Source organism: Syngnathoides biaculeatus, chromosome 1, assembly GCF_019802595.1.
Source record: "Syngnathoides biaculeatus isolate LvHL_M chromosome 1, ASM1980259v1, whole genome shotgun sequence".
NCBI classification, from domain to species: Eukaryota; Metazoa; Chordata; class Actinopteri; order Syngnathiformes; family Syngnathidae; genus Syngnathoides; species Syngnathoides biaculeatus.
The window spans coordinates 3,822,763-3,839,179 of NC_084640.1; the positions used below are offsets into that span (position 1 = coordinate 3,822,763).

A 16,417-nucleotide genomic window follows, 5' to 3' on the forward strand; every position below is an offset into this window, starting at 1 on the left:
TCTCCCACCATGCCAAAACAAGAACGAGTGCTTTCACTCCTCAGGAGCTTTAACAAATGATGTCTAAAAAAGTCATAGTGAAATGAATGAAGGGAAAGTAGAATACTGCTGACAAAAGTGATGAAGATGGATTACTGCACTAGAACATATAACATAGAACAAAGAACATAGAACAAAAATGTTTTAAAAATAAAGCACAGCAATAAATTAACAACTCTTGACGGTTCTGAACTCTCTTTTCCCCAAAAGCATTTTACGTCAAGAGTAAAAATAATACATGATCATCATGTAAATACCTGTGTTTGTGTGACAGGGCCAGTCTATGGCCTAACAATTATAGCCAGCATCATTACAAAACTCATAATGTCTCATATAATGTTCCTTGAGGTCTCAGTTGCACAAACCAAGTGACTGGGGAAGGGAGATGAAAGCTGCAGCTTCTAATTATAACAGTATAATAATAAAGGCATTGCTCAAAATTGTATTTAATGACTCTCCAGTACATTCTATTTCCACAGAGCCCAATAACAATTTAAAAAAATATATATTTTTTTGCCCAACATAGATACAATGATTTATTGTGTCACAAACGTGTAAAGCTGGATCAGTCAAGGATGTACATAGAACCACATGAAAACATACTGCAAGTGTAAAGTAGATGACTGAAAGATTCTTTGAATAATCACTTGATCTCCATCTGACCATTTGCTACACTGTTCCAGTTAACAGTGGTTACTGTATCTTGGCATCAACCACTGAAGAAGAAGTCAGAAGTACACGGAAGTAGTTTTCTATTCTCATGTGAGTTCCAAGCATGTAAGAGCGTGGGGACCCCCCAAAAAGATCACATTTAATCATGTAAAATAATCGATAAACTATACTTGTCAGTATATTTTAATGCTCTACAGTTTTTTATTTTACTTGAGTATTGATGTGAAGAAGAATCCATACTTTTACTCCGTCACAATGATCGACATGCCGTTCGGTACTATTTATACATTCATGGAGTGTACTTCTGCATAGGGCAGCCATTGTGCCAATCAAACGTGGACACGAATGTGATTTGACTCCAGTTGACCAATCAGATGACAGATGGCAGTCACATGAATACAAATGTAGCCAATCAAAACGCCTTATTTCTGGGGAAATAAAATTAAACGGCCGCTCGAGTGTGTTTATGTTTATAGACCCCCCCCTCCCAAAAAAAAAAACCCCGCCACACACACACACATACAGCTTTGTTTTGTAGGTCTTAAATTGCGACCGGCTAAACTTGACATTTCAGCCAGCTTCTAACTTAAGAAAACACCTTGTGGTAAATTCCAGATCTTTTTGCTTTTGTTTTGGGAGTGGATGTGGCAAAATTAGCACATACAATCATTAATTCCGGTCAGCAAACAACTTCTCCGTGAAGTCATTTAAGAGAATAAAGCAAATGTTACTGTAGAGGCCCAATGCATATGTTTTTTGTTTTGTTTTGGCAGTTACAAATTGAAGCAGGGCAGGTGAGTGTCAACTTCCATATATATATTTTTTCGTTTGTATTTTCATTGACTACATTCCTATTTTTACTCAAATTATAATATTTAGTATTTGGATGAGTAGATTTTACTTGAGTCATAATATTCTAAAGTAAGAGTAGACTTACTGTACTACAACTTTTGGCTACTCTACCGACTTTATAAAGATGGCGGTCGGTTGTTTGTTGAGCGCAGTGATTGCGACTGTCTTCATATCTTTTTAAAAGTTCAAAATACAACTGCCCCAGAAGAGCTCAGGCAGGAAATTCTCGTTTTCAAGTGCATATGTTGAGACAGCGTTTGCGGACAGAGTGCAGCCCAATGTTTGCCCGGAGAGATTCCCAGCATGCTGAGCATCATTGAAAACAATCGTTAATAATGCAGTTATGTCAGTTAGTATAATAATTGTCCATTAAATAATGTTAGCAGACCTTATTTGTTTATCCTCCCTATACTTCTTGTTGTTTTGTGTTAACTACTGTTTGATTATCTTGCACCGCAAGTGATTGTTGCATTATGACCGATCACCTGCCTCGTTGTCTCTCACACGAGCAAGCCTATTGGTAATATCGAATCTATTACGTGTTAAAGGTGATAATTTGATTCACAGATGACTCAAAACTGGCCATCTTGTGTGGTGTAAAAATGAACATACACCAGTACAGATTTTCCTAATTTATTGGAGACAAAGACAAAGAGTAATCCATACTATCAACTTTTGATGAATATTCTGAGACAAAAAAAAAAACAAAACAGAAAAAAAACCCAATGCAATATACCTAAGCAATTACAGTACTTTCCATCTCCAAGCACACTGGGAAGGTATGGAGCTGACATGATTACTCGCGCAACAAGCGCATTCATGAGCACCCAACGTTGACGTCATTGACAACATTGGGATGATAACTTGAACAGAAGGGCGGAAAAAGTAAAATGAATTGGTTGCTTTGGTATCAACCATCCATTTTCTATGGAACTTATCCTCATTCGGGTAGTGGGTTTACTCTAGCCTATTCCAGTTTGGTAAGACATACCTCGGACAGGTCGCCTACTGTATGCTTTTATTGCTTTGCAGATTCAGTTTAAATTGCTTTTATTGGATTTATTTCATAAAGAATTGAAAAAAAAAATACTCTTCTTCAAAGTGTTAACTTAACAAAGCAGTCCATAAGGGTTAGTGTAGTAGTCTACATTGCCTGACTACACACTGTATCCGCTACAAAGGCATGTTTAAATTTTAAGTCTTCTTTATCTTTTATCAAATCTCGGGAAAGAAAAATCCACATAATATAAGTTAAATTTTAATATAATTAAAAATCCCAGTTTATGGACGATGGGTGTGTCAGAAGCAGCGCTATGGACTCAAGTCAGACTCGAGTCATACATTTGATGCCTTTTGACTTGGCAATATGTGAAAAGACTTGCAACTCAATTTGGACACCAGTGACTTGTGACTTAACTTGGACTTGAACCCATTGACTTGAAAAGATTTGCTACTTTGACCAATGCCTATAAAACCAGCGCTTTGTTGCTTTCTGTATTTAACACTGTATGTACAAGTCACTTCTTCAGTGTAGGAGAACATGAGTGTCAACATAATGTTAGGATCTGAAAGTTTACATACATTACATTTATATTACAGTGAAGAAAATAAGCATTTGAACACCTTGCTATATCGCAAGTTCTCCAACTTAGAAATCATGGAGGGGGCTGACAATTTCATCGTAGGTGCATGTCCACTGTGAGAGACATAATCTAAAAAGAAAAATCCAGAAATCACAACGTATGATTTTTTTTTTTTTAATCATGTTAAGGTGTTTGTCGCCAAGCTGAATTTTACTGTCAAACTGAACATGAAACAATGAGAGCTACACTGTACTGAATTCAAAAAGCCAAACTCTCAAAAGAAAGGCCCAGCTAGCTTAATGCTATTTAGCATCTCTGTTGTGGTCCTTTAATGCTTTCATCCAATGTGACAAAAACAAGTGGATTTTTTATCATTCTATTTAATGATGCCCTTATTGTATATTATGGAGAGTTATTTTCATTCACACAAGACAAAATGCTCACTGGCAAGACCTCTGTACTGTACTCTAGTTTTGCTCTATGCTCACCATTGATACTACCTCCCATACTCTCTGTTCCAGGAGTTTTATTAACATTTTTTTGCTCCCTAGGTCCATACTACTTTGGAGCAATCGTATTTCAATTTCCCCCTCCAAACAACTGGAATGGTCTACGACAAATAAAAGTCATATCAATCACCCCGGTATTATCACTTAAAAGGTTAGTGAGGGATACTTTACATGATTGTTGCACCTGGTTTTAGCCTGTTATGAACCTTTGTTATGAGGGAATAAAAAGTTTTATGTAAATATATACAGTAACTATATCACTTTTTACAGAGCATCAGGGAGTTTTTCTTATTTTCTTTCCCTTATAAAATAAAATACTGTAAATGAAAAATAGCAATTAATTTATTTTCCCTTGTTTGGGATATTTTTTCATTTATTTAGTTCACTTTGATATATACACATCTTTGATGGTGTCGTGCAGGGGTCAGGAACCTATGGCTCGCGAGACATACCTGGCTCTTTTGATGGTTGCGTATGGCTCGCAGAGCCCTAATAACAACATATTGTATAAAGTATGTAATTTCTGTCACCTAGGCAATGGAAATGAGCCAGAGGCTGTTTGTCCTAGTAGGGTTGCTGTAGTTTGCTGTCCAATATTGAAGTCGACATGGGAGGTGCAGAAGGGTCGAACGCAGATCAAAGGGAAATTAATTGTGGAAATGCTTTTGACAAAGATAGCAAAAAGAAAAAGAGATGAGGAGTACAGTATCGCTGTTTTCAGTAAGAATGGACAGAGAAATTCACTTTTGTGGAGAAAGAAGGTTCCTTTGTGTCTAATTTATAATGACAAAATTGCAACAATGAAATGCTCAAATATAGAGGGCCTCTTCGAAACGCGCCATACACACACCACTGGATCAGCCTAAGCATTGTTGGCGAGTGCACCTAGGTGTGGAGAAATGAAAAAAAATTAAACCTGCAGACCCACTGATTGTGAAAACTTGGAACGTACTTCCCGTCACATACAGTACCACACACTGCACTGTGTGACTATTGCTGTACTGACAATGTCTGGTTCTACCTTTGTTTGTGAAAAGTCTGTATCACATTAAAAAAAACATAAAGACCAACCTATGTTCACGGATAACGGATAGAAGTCTCAACAGCTGCATGAAGTTTATTCGAATGACGTATGAAACACACTACAAACCCATCAGCAAAACCATGCAGCACCAGAAGTCGCATTAGTAGTAAGAAGTACTTTTCATCATTGGTTAGCAAATTCATAATGTTATTTCAAAAAATGTAGAGATTTATTGTACTCTTAAAGTGTTGGTCTTACATACAATGCACAAATACACTTGTATTTAGTTTTAAAAATATTGTATTGCTTTTAGAATTACATTTTGAAATAATTTCCGTTTATAGCTCTGTCAGCCTAAAAGGTTCCCGACTCCTGTTGTAGTGGTACACTTGCCTGACTTTGATGCGAGCAGCATGGGTTCAGTTCCCACTCAGTAACGGTGTGAATGTGAGTGCAAATGACTGTCCTTTTCTATATGTGCCCTGCAACCGACTGGCGACCATTTCAGGGTGTAGTCTACCTTTTGCTGAAAGTGTGCTGGGATAGGCTCCAGCGCCCCGTGTCCCTGAAGAGGATAACCGATGTTGAAAATGTCTGGATGACATTTACATGTTTTTAAAGACATTAAGTGGGCAAACTGCAAAAATAGGTGGGGAGACTGGTTAGAGGGTCTGCCTCACAGTTCTGAGGACCACGGTTCAAATCCCAGCCCGCCTTTGTGCAGTTTGCAGTTTCTCTGCATGGGTTTTTCTCTGGGCACTCCGGTTTCTTCCCACATCCCAAAAACATGCATTAATTAAAGATGTTAAATTGCAATCATGTCTGATTGTGAGTGCGACTGTTGTTTGTTTGTTTGTGCCCTGTGATTGGGTGGCTCCAGCACGCATATGACCCCTGTGGGGATAAGCGGCTCAGAAATTGGATGGACATTACATTTCTTCACAGCACACACATACGCACACACAAACTGCTGTTTTTGTTGTATTTACTTGCGGATGCTTTTATTTTTTCCATTCTGTTGTCTGCAGCCAGATTGGCATTGCAAATGAGAATCTGTTCTCAACTTCCTTACCTGGATAAATAATGGCAAAGTAAATTATTTTTTCCTCATTAAAATACATATTCCAACATTTATTTTGGGGGGGGTGAGTCAGAACTCTGCTACAGATTAATGGCATTTCCATTCTTTTCATTGGGGATGGATGGATTTGAGATACAAGTCTTTTGAGTTACGAGCATGGTCAAATTAGACCTATATCTCAAACCAGCACTGGGCTTACTTTGTGCAATTTAGCCATACAGGGAATAATTCTTTGTTTAGAGACAGCAATTCACAATACTGTTTTGTGCAGAGGCAGGACTTCATAGTAGTAGCCACAAAGTGACCAAACTTTTATTTGCAAATTATGTTACAAAAGCCAAAGTCAGTTTCTGTCCCAACCCCCTGAGCTCTGAGATTGAGGTTGTAACTCTTGGTGCATCTCCACCCAGAAAATGAATGAGGTATTTTTCACTGATTGCACAACGAAATACCATCATCTATTTTGCTAGTTTTTCTAAAATTGTCTTTTCCTCTGTAAAGGCTGAAGAAAATCAACATGCAATCTTGAGTAGTGGGAATAAAATTTACAGGTATTTGTCTTTAAATGTAGGAAGCAAAAGTTACTCATCACTCATCAACTAATCAAAAATACAGTATATGCTGAAATCTAATTAGGGAACTGGTCTTAAAATTATGGTCAAACATTGTATCAGATTTGATTTTTTTCCCCCCAGTATTAACATTCGATGTGTTTGTAATAAGTTTTATATGTACTTCATATTCAGTGTTGATGATTGATCAAGACAAATTTCAAAAGTAAAATGCTGACAAGTTTTTGTATTTGACCTGCCACAATCCTACAAGAATTTACTATATTTATGACAAAGTTAGCATTGGATGTGAGTGTGATTAAACTGGCAGTAAAAAAGCAAAAAACAAGTAGGGTTTTGGGATCCCCGGTTCTTCCTTATGATTGTGACATTTAATCTTTTTTTTTATCACTACAGGAAGCCTAGAAGTGATTACTGAGTAATCAACTGATGAGGGCTGAGTTTGAATCAGCTGATATCAGCTGACTTTGGCATGTCACAAAACCACTCGTTGCATCACAAAAATATATTAGTTGCTGTGCTACAACAGTCATACCTTACTTTGCATTATTTCGATCCGCTTGGATTTGTTACATTGTTAGGTTTCCATTGTTCTTCTCCAGATGGTGTTGATTTTGTTTTTTGCTTTTGGAGATAGGGAGGGTAGACCCTATATTAGGAGTAGTCGTCAACCGCAGGGCACATATAAAGACAATAATTCACTCTCACATTTACACCTACCGACATTTTATTCAGTTAACTTGGACGTTTTTGGACCTGAAGAAAACCCACCCAACCCCAGAGCGAACATACAATGCCACACATGAAGGGTGCAGCTGAAATCCGTTCCCCGACGAGTATTGTGAAATATTAGTGAGAAAAACTTCTGGTTGATGATCAACCACATCCAGAAAAAGAGATTACTTCATCAATTTAGTTCTTCCTCAGTAACATACTGTAAATGTGCCAAAACATTTCATTATATTACCATATCATTGTGTGAGAAACGTCCAACCATCCATTTTCTGAGCCGCTTGTCCTTACAGGGGTTGCAGGAGGGGTGGGGCCTATCCGAGCTATCATCAGGCAGGAGGCCTAAACTGGTTGCCATACAATCGTAGGGCACACAAAGACAGACAACAGTCACACTCACAGTCAAACCAAGGGGTAATTTAGAGTCCCTAATTAATGCATGATTTTGGGATGTGGGTGGAAACGGGAGTGCCCGTAGAAAACACACACAGGCACGGGGAGGATTTTCAAACTCCACACAGGTGGGTCCAGGATTTGAACCTCGGTCCTAAGAACTGTGTCCCCACCATACTTCCTGACATACATATTTTCATTATTTGTCATTCTCAGTACTTTTTTGGTCTTGTAAATGTACAAGATAATATATTGTATTGTTGTAATTACAAGGTTGGAAACCACTGCAGAATTTAAAAATGATATATGCCATTTTTCCAGAAATGATATCTGTTCTTAAGTGTCTTAACAAAAGATACCTTTGTCACAATCCTAGAAGGATCCATAATGACAGCACAGTCTCTAAATATGCAAATATAGATGAGGAAGCTGATATATGAGCTGTACAGTGGCATGTAAATGAGTCACTTTCCACTCCGCCCCTCTTAACTGTGGGGTGTGCCACTACGATTATGCTTTACATGTCCACGATTACTACTGAGCTTTAATCCTGGAGGATCCACCATATACACATTTGAACTGCATCCAGAGCAAAAGGGGATTCCTCAATATTATCGATTGAATGTTACTTATTGTAGTTAGTTTTGAACTTGATGTATTTTTTAGGTTTTGTTTGTATGTTGGGAAAGAGAAAAAACACATAACTTTTCTGGCTGTCCATCAAGCTTTGACATCAATGTGGTTCTGTGCAGTTTGGCCATTGATTGCGAGAAAAAAAAAAGACTCTTCCCCAGTTAGCTCTCGTGGCACGGATGGAAGACTGTTCCAAGATAGTATTATTTAAATTTGCCTGATTCTGATGGAGCAGTAGGACCATAATCCAAGCAGCTTGCTGAAAGAATAAGTCTCAGCAACAGCGCTGTCCTGAAGTAGGATAAGCTTAGTAAACGGTCAACATGGAACAATTATCTGAACTCGTAGTTGGCATCACACACCACTAGGATATGACAGATGCAAAATTCCGCACTTCACAGATAAGATAAGGCAACGTGTTGTACCTTATTTTGTTCATCAACTTGTACAATGGATGTCATGAAAACCATCAGGTCACGTTCACTTCATTTGTAGAGCATCTGCAGCCGGCTGGTGTGACAGTTATTGCGGCTGATTTTGTTGTCAGGCTGGTAAAGGCTAGATGAATTGGCAAATGTTGGGGAGACTGCATGCAGGTCCGAAGTGGGTCCAGGGTACCCAGGCGGTGGAGCCAGTGATCTGGGGTCAGGTGGGGGGACACCTAAGGGTGGATTGCTGTGGTTTTGATTGGAGACAGTGGATGGTCTTCTCCTAGATCGAAGGGCCTGTCGCTCAGACAGCTGGCTCCTGAGCTCTGATACACGTTCTTCTTTCTGAGGGTACATAGAAGAGATTTATACATTTATAAGACCATATGTCATGAACAACATCATAAAGTGCGTTAATGCAGACTCTTTGAATTGCAGTGAGCTTTCAATGTTATAATTTTTAACACGAATGAATCATCGCAAACTGAATTCTTCTTTTTTTATACCTACATGTCTTTTGACCCACTAGGGTGGCTTCTATGAGAAATCCAAAGCACAAGAGTCAATGAATAAAATAATTGAGGACATCCATCCATCCATCATCCATCCATCCATCCATCCATCCATCCATTATCTACCACTTTTCTGGGTCGGGTCACGGGGGAAGTAGCTTCAGCAGGGATACCATAACTTCCCTTTCCCCAGCCACTTCTTCCAGCTCTTCCGCAGGGATCCCGAGGCGTTCCCTAGACAGCCGAGAGGCATAGTCTCTCCAGCGTGTTCTGGGTCGTCCTCGGGGTCTCTTTCCGGTGGGACATGCCCGGAACACCTCACCAGGGAGGCGTCCAGGTGGCATCCGAATCAGATGCCCCAGCCACCTCATCTGGCTCCTTTCAATGCGGAGGAGTAGCGGCTTGACACTTAGCCCCTCCCGGAAGACCGAGCTTCTCACCCTATCTCTAAGGGAGACCCTGCGGAGGAAACTCATTTCGGCCCCATGTAACCGGGATCTTATTCTTTCGGTCACAACCCACAGCTCATGCCCATAGGTGAGGGTAGGAACATAGATCGACTGGTAAATTGAGAGCTTCACCTTTCGACTTAGCTACCACAACGGACCCATACAAATTCCGCATCACTGCAGACGCTGCACCGATCCGTCTGTCGATCTCCCGCTCCATTCTTCCCTCACTCGTGAACAAGATCCCAAGATACTTGAACTCCTCCACTTGGGGAAGGACCTCATCCCCGACCTGGAGAGGGCACGCCACGATTTTCCGACTGAGGACCATAGTCTCGGATTTGGAGGTGCTGATTCTCATCCCATCCGCTTCACACTCAGTTGCGAATCGCTCCAGTGAGAGCTGGAGATCACGGCTTGATGAAGCCAACAGAACAACATCATCTGCAAAGAGTAGAGCTGCGATGCTGAGGCCACCAAACCGGACACCCTCTACGCCTCGGCTGAAATTCTGTCCATAAAAATTATGAACAAAATTGGTGACAAAGGGCAGCATTGCCGGAGTCCAACTCTCACCGGAAACGAGTCCGACTTATTGCCGGCAATGCAGACCAAACTCTGACAGTGGCCGTACGGGACCAAACAGCTCCCATCAGGGGATTCAGTACCCCATACTCCCGCATAACCTCCCACAGGACTCCCTGAGGGACACGGTCGAATACCTTCTCCAAGTCCACAAAACACATGTAGACTGGTTGGGCGAACTCCCATGCACCCTTCAGGATCCTGCCGAGGGTGTAGAGCTGGTCCACTGTTGCACGGCCAGGACGAAAACCACATTGCTCCTCCTGAATCCGAGACTCGACTTCCCGACGGACCCTCCTCTCCAGTACCCCTGAGTAGACCTTACCAGGGAGGCTGAGGAGTGTGATCCCTCTATAGTTGGAACACACCCTCTGGTCACCCTTCTTGAAAAGGGAGAGCACCACCCCAGTCTGCCACTCCAGAGGCACTGTCCCCGATGTCCATGCGATGTTGGAGAGGCATGTCAACCAGAACAGCCGACAACATCCAGGGCCTTTAGGAATTCTAGGTGAATCTCATCCATCCCCGGGGCCCTGCCACCAAGGAGCTTTTTAACCACCTCGGTGACCTCAACCCCAGAGATAGAAGAGCCCGCCTCAGAGCACCCAGACTCAACTTCCCCGTGGGAAGGCATGTTGGTGGAATTGAGGATATCTTCGAAGTATTCTCCCCACCGACTCACAACATTCCGGGTTGAGGTCAGCAGCGCCCCGTCTCCACCATACACAATGTTGACGGTGCACTGCTTTCCCCTCCTGAGACGCCGGACGGTGGACCAGAGTTTCCTCGAATCCGTCCTGAAGTCGTTCTCCATGGCCTCACCGAAGTCCTCCCACGACCGGGTTTTTGCATCAGCGACCACCGAAGCTGCATTCCGCTTGGCCAGCCGATACGTATCAGCTGCCTCGGGAGCATCTCTGAGGTGCAGCTATTCATGTCAAAAACATGGCGGAATGTTCATTTCTAAATGGATGAAATAAAAAAAGATGAATTACTTCTTGTATGATCTTCTGTAGCTCCTTGTTCTCTCTCTCCAGCTGTCTGGACTTCTCCTCATCATTGTTGTTCATGGTTGAACCAGTCTTGATCGTCTCCTGGGCGTCTGATTGCCACTCACCTCTGGTAATCAGACGTCGCATCTAAAAAACACACAGGTGCTGTTTTACAAAATATTATACTGTGTAGGTAGGGTAATCCCTTGTTTATTCCCGGAGTTACATTCCATCTTATTCCCTTAATAGACAAAATCTGTCAAATCGTAAACAAGCATTTATTGTATTATTTACTGTATATACAATTTTAAACTTGCATTTATCACAAGTGGTACTTTGGTGGGTTGCAAATGTATTTTTTGTCCACTTGGGGTTACTATCTACACATTTCACATTTTAGTAACTATTTGAACGAACATGTGACTTTAAAAGACAGATCGTGACGAACGAGTTCTTGCCTATAGTATTAGACGCTGTGGTTTGCGGTGATTGTGATGCTCATTGAGAGTAACGGCAGGTGTGTTTAGAATATGCTTTTGGTTACTGTATTTTGTGAGTATGCAGGTATAACAGGATTTTTAAGAGCAGCAACAGTATTTTTTCCATCACCCTTCTTCGTGTACAAACTGGTATGAATTACAATTCTTATAACAACTGGTGGTAGGTGCTCACTTTGTAAATACCTGTAGGAAATCAAGCTAAGCATTGCTCTTGATAATTCCATTTGTTAAAGCCCATATTGTTAGGAGTGTCTGCCTACATTGTGGTAGGTTGGTGTGCGTGCCTTTTATCTCATTTCATGAAACCCTGACAGTGGATTGTGTGATAAATATTGGCCTTTCGTTGATGCTCACTACATGGTCATGTTACGGAGTAACATACCAACTAAGTCATTATTGCTCACTCAACTCTTGCAACTCTGGAAACCAAGCGTGCTTCAGATGCCCTACAAACTATATTCACTTAGCAAAAGCGGACCACTTTATTGGAGATATACATTTAAATAACTGTTGTTTCCAAAACTCTTCAATAAAAAAGGTGCAATGCACTGAACCCATAATATAGTAAGTGATTGTATATATAGAGTGAAGAAAATAAGCATTTGAACACCTTGCTATATTGCAAGTTCTCCAACTTAGAAATCATGGAGGAGTCTGAAATTTTCATTGTAGGTGCATGTCCACTGTGAGAGAGATAATCTAAAATGAAAAATTCAGAAATCACAGTGTATGATTTTTTTTTTTTTTAATCATGTTAAGGTGTTTGTCGCCAAGCTGAATTTTACTGTCAAACTGAACATGAAACAATGAGAGCTACACTGTACTGAATTCAAAAAGCCAAACTCTCAAAAGAAAGGCCCAGCTAGCTTAATGCTATTTAGCATCTCTGTTGTGGTCCTCTAATGCTTTCATCCATTGTGTCAAAAACAAGTGGATTTTTTATCATTCTATTTAATGATGCCCTTATTGTATATTATGGAGAGTTATTTTCACTCACACAAGATAAAATGCTCACAGGCAAGACCTCTCTACTCTACTCTAGTTTTGCTCTATGCTCACCATTGATACTACCTCCCATACTCTCTGTTCCAAGAGTTTTATTACACAATCACAATGTATGATTTTTTAATGATTTATATGTGTGATACATCTGCAAATAAGTATTTGAAAAGCTGAGAAAACCAATTTTAATATTTGGTACAGTAGCCTTTGTTTGCAATTCCAGAGGTCATGCAGTTGTTCACCAGTTTTTCACAGACTGCAGGAGGGATTTTGGCCCACTCCTCCACGCAGATCTTCTCTACATCAGACAGGTTTCTGGGCTGCCGCTGAGAAACACGCAGTTTAAGTCTAACAGGTCTTTGAGGGTCAGAATTCTAGGTGATAGACAGGTGTTCAAAGACTTATTTGCAGCTGTATCATAGAAATAAATCATTAAAAAAATCATACATTGTGATTTCTGAATTTTTCTTTTTAGATTATCTCTCTCACAGTGGAGATGCACATGTGATGAAAATTTCAGACCCCTCCATGATTTTTCTAAGTGGGAGAACTTGCAATATTGTAGGGTGTTCAAATACTCATTTTCTTCACTGTATGTTCATACATACCCACACACACAAATAAAAACCACAACAAAAGAATAAGTAAATAATAAAGATAACATACAATTTAGATTGCTTTTGTTTGAACAAACCTTCTTGTCGGCATTAAAAATTATTTTGTCCTCTTATGTATTATACTCATGTTTTTCATCGTTTGGCATTTTCTTCAAACAAATGGAGAGCAGCCAGTGTCATCACAGACACAGACTGCATAGCTCAAATGTGGCCAAAGAGGGAAATGATGAATACACTCCTCGGCTGACAAAAGAGAGCAAACCTGGACAGGAATCAATGCTGACACAGCAAGATCGGGACAATCAACAGGTCATTATGTGATATACAGTATTATAGCATCTCAGACCACAAAGCAGCCAGATGAAAGAGAATTTATTAAAGAGACTTTGACTGCAGTTTTAATCTACACGGAAGACGCGACGGGGTTACAGGGATATGGTTTTACCTTAGGAACAAACAGAACCACCAGGGTGATGTAGACAGAAAAAACAATGGCCAGGGAAGCGAAGGCAAATGAAGCGTCTTGCTGAGAGGACAGGATCATGGTGACGGGGGCTGTAATTAAACAGAGGACCTGAGGAAAAGATTGGATAAAATATGGTTAGAAGGAAATGGAGGCATCACTGATGGAATAGCTTTTGATACAGGGCAGCCTTGAAAAGAAACCTTGTGAAGGCATATTTGTCAGGGAAAGCCCCATTAAATGAAACGGGATTGTTTGGTTGTCCCTTTGTTAGTTAGTAGATTCTTTTCTGGTGCATAGAGAATAAGGCAATACGTTGATTAGATTAGCTCAGTGGCACAATAGAAATTCTGTGGGTGTTGCAGTGGTTCTATCTTAATTTAAATGGTGAAAAGTGAAAATAAATTCCTCAAGTCACTACTCTTTTTATCTTCTTGGTATTCGACATTGCATTTTCCTCCTTTGAAATGAAAAAATGACTTAATCTTCATCCTCCTTGCAGTAAACTTTGAGAACTTGTCATGAGCAAGACTTGGCTACTGCCATGACGGGCGTGGCCACGCCACTGCTCTGGGCGGTGACACCTGTCACCGCTTACAGCTGTTTCACATTGGGACCGTGATTAGACAGGCATTTAAGTTGGAGTTTTTGTCACTGGCATTTGCCAGTTCATTGCTCTGAGTTAGTGAGTTGTATTTACTGACAGTAGAAATCCCCACCACTGAAAATATGTAGTGTTGAGGTATCCTCGTCACAATGTTTCTGTGCCACCACAATTTAGTCCTGTCTTAGTTTATGTTTCATAGTCATAGTCACTTCTGCCTTCTTGGACTGCTTACACAGTGTATGACCTCAGGTTTGAATAAAACTACGCCTAACATCATGACCTCGTCTCGGAATCCTGCATTTAGGTCCAGCCCCGTTCTGGAGGTTCATGACAGAACAAACTGGCCATTACAGGGCCTAGCAGCAAAGACGCAGCATCTCCGGGGACGGCGCAAGGCACACCGCCTGCCTGAGGACCAAACATATCCTATTCGGGTGGGTTCCGTGACGTCGTCCCCTCCTTCCTTGTCACATGCACCACCTGCGTGTCATGATTACGTCCTGACCACGACCAGCTCACCACCACATATTATTTTGGACTTAAATTTTTCTGACTTTGAGGAAGACTTAATTTTATATGACCGGCTGCCCGACTGTGATTCGGATATTGACTATGACTTTCCTCTCCCTGTGATCAATCCCAGTCTGCTTGTGTTACCGCCCCGCACCTCCAGCTCCCAAGTGCTTTTGCTCGGTAGGTCCAAGTCCTCGTCCATCTTTTTTTGGGAACCTGCTTGGCTATTTACCTGGGGCCTCTGTTTGGTGGCCAGAGGAGACGCCCAAACGGGATGCCCCCTTGTGCTAAGTGGCGTTCGGCGGAGGCCGCGAGTCGAAGCTCAGCTCGTGGCCTACCGCCGGAGCTTACCCGTCAGACTCCGTGTCATTCCTGTCTGAAGAACCATCTGCGGCTGCCGGCCTAGAGGTCTGGGGGCCAATGTTTAAGCATTTACATCCTTGCGCATAGGCCTCCGAGTAGTCAGACCCCGGCGTCATTCCGCCCGAAGAACCATCCGAATATTTAACATTATTTACAGGCACAGGTTCAAATCTGTATGGAAGTATTCCTCTGTCTTCCCGGTCAACCGATACTGCTATTTCTTCATCAGATGAGGATAAATCTGAGAAATCAGCACGGGGCACAATGTAATCGAGCCTTTGGAGTGGGTCCATACTCATCATATCCGGGCATGTAAGTCATGTGACTCGTGAAAATGACAGCGCCCCTGAAAATTCGTAACTGTCGATAAAAATCTTCTCAAAACACTATTAAATGAGAGAGGATTTAACATCACATTGTCAAAATAGAGTACACATTACATGACCTATTGGATACATTGTACGTGCAAAGCACTGGATTTCCCCTTTAATCATACCATTTTTCAAAAGCGGTATTTTTTTCCCCAATATATTTTAGTAGCATTATCCTATTACAAGTAGATAATGAAACAATATAGTGAGCATGTAAGCTACGTAATTATTCATGTAGTGACAGAAATTTTTGCGTGTGACAAAAAAAGGCCATTTTATTCTGACCCAATTTTCTTTGTTGTATAGTGTGTACATTGTCAACCCAAAATGAATTAAAGTGATAACAATGGTAGAAAGAGGGCAATGACTCTTGTCTCCTTCGCTTTAACATAGCGCTGTGCTCTTCTGCTGATTGCAGTCAAGTCATCAAGTCGAAGACTCTGAAAGAGACACTGGAACAATGTCCCTGAGGCCCAAAATGCAATTACCCGGAGGCTGACGCATCGGTCCAGTTTACAAATCGATCCATCAAACGACTCTCTTGATTTTTTTATCCTTGGTAAAAATGACTCAGAAACGAAGCCATTTCTAAGCAGTAAATCGATAATGTCAAACATCGGAACAGAACTGAAAGCCACCCACTTATGTATCAGGAACCCACTCACTTTCCACTTATGGACCGATTGAAGCGGTCTGTCTCCCTTTGGGAGCAGAGAGAGATTTTTATTCATGGAAATGTTACAAGTTGCAATATGTATAATGGTTGGAGAACAGAAAAAGTGCATTTGATTGATTGATCTCACCATTTAAACATGCAGAACAAAACAAACAAACAAAAACAGCTGCAGTAAAAAATATCCAATCCTGCAACGCCATGTACTGGTAGTCTGAAAAGAAGTAGCCGGAAGTTAAACTTTAGATCCTA

The 16,417-nt window shown here is 41.0% G+C and overlaps 1 protein-coding gene across 15 annotated transcripts in view; it reads right to left on the bottom strand.

The window, feature by feature from the left end:
* Nucleotides 1-3,799: 3,799 nt before the first annotated feature.
* gabbr1b (gamma-aminobutyric acid (GABA) B receptor, 1b) overlaps nucleotides 3,800-16,417 on the bottom strand; it is a 326,457-nt gene continuing 313,839 nt past the window's right edge. For 14 of the 15 annotated variants that reach the window (XM_061833538.1, XM_061833452.1, XM_061833949.1 and 11 more), the window contains 3 exons: nucleotides 13,621-13,749; nucleotides 11,060-11,203; nucleotides 3,800-8,863 (listed from right to left, as the gene is read on the bottom strand). In XM_061833538.1, coding sequence (XP_061689522.1) covers nucleotides 8,576-8,863; nucleotides 11,060-11,203; nucleotides 13,621-13,749 — 561 coding nt within the window. In that variant the 3' untranslated portion in view covers nucleotides 3,800-8,575. The remainder of the gene's footprint in view (nucleotides 8,864-11,059; nucleotides 11,204-13,620; nucleotides 13,750-16,417) is intronic. The other variant, XR_009796880.1, reaches the window with a different exon arrangement.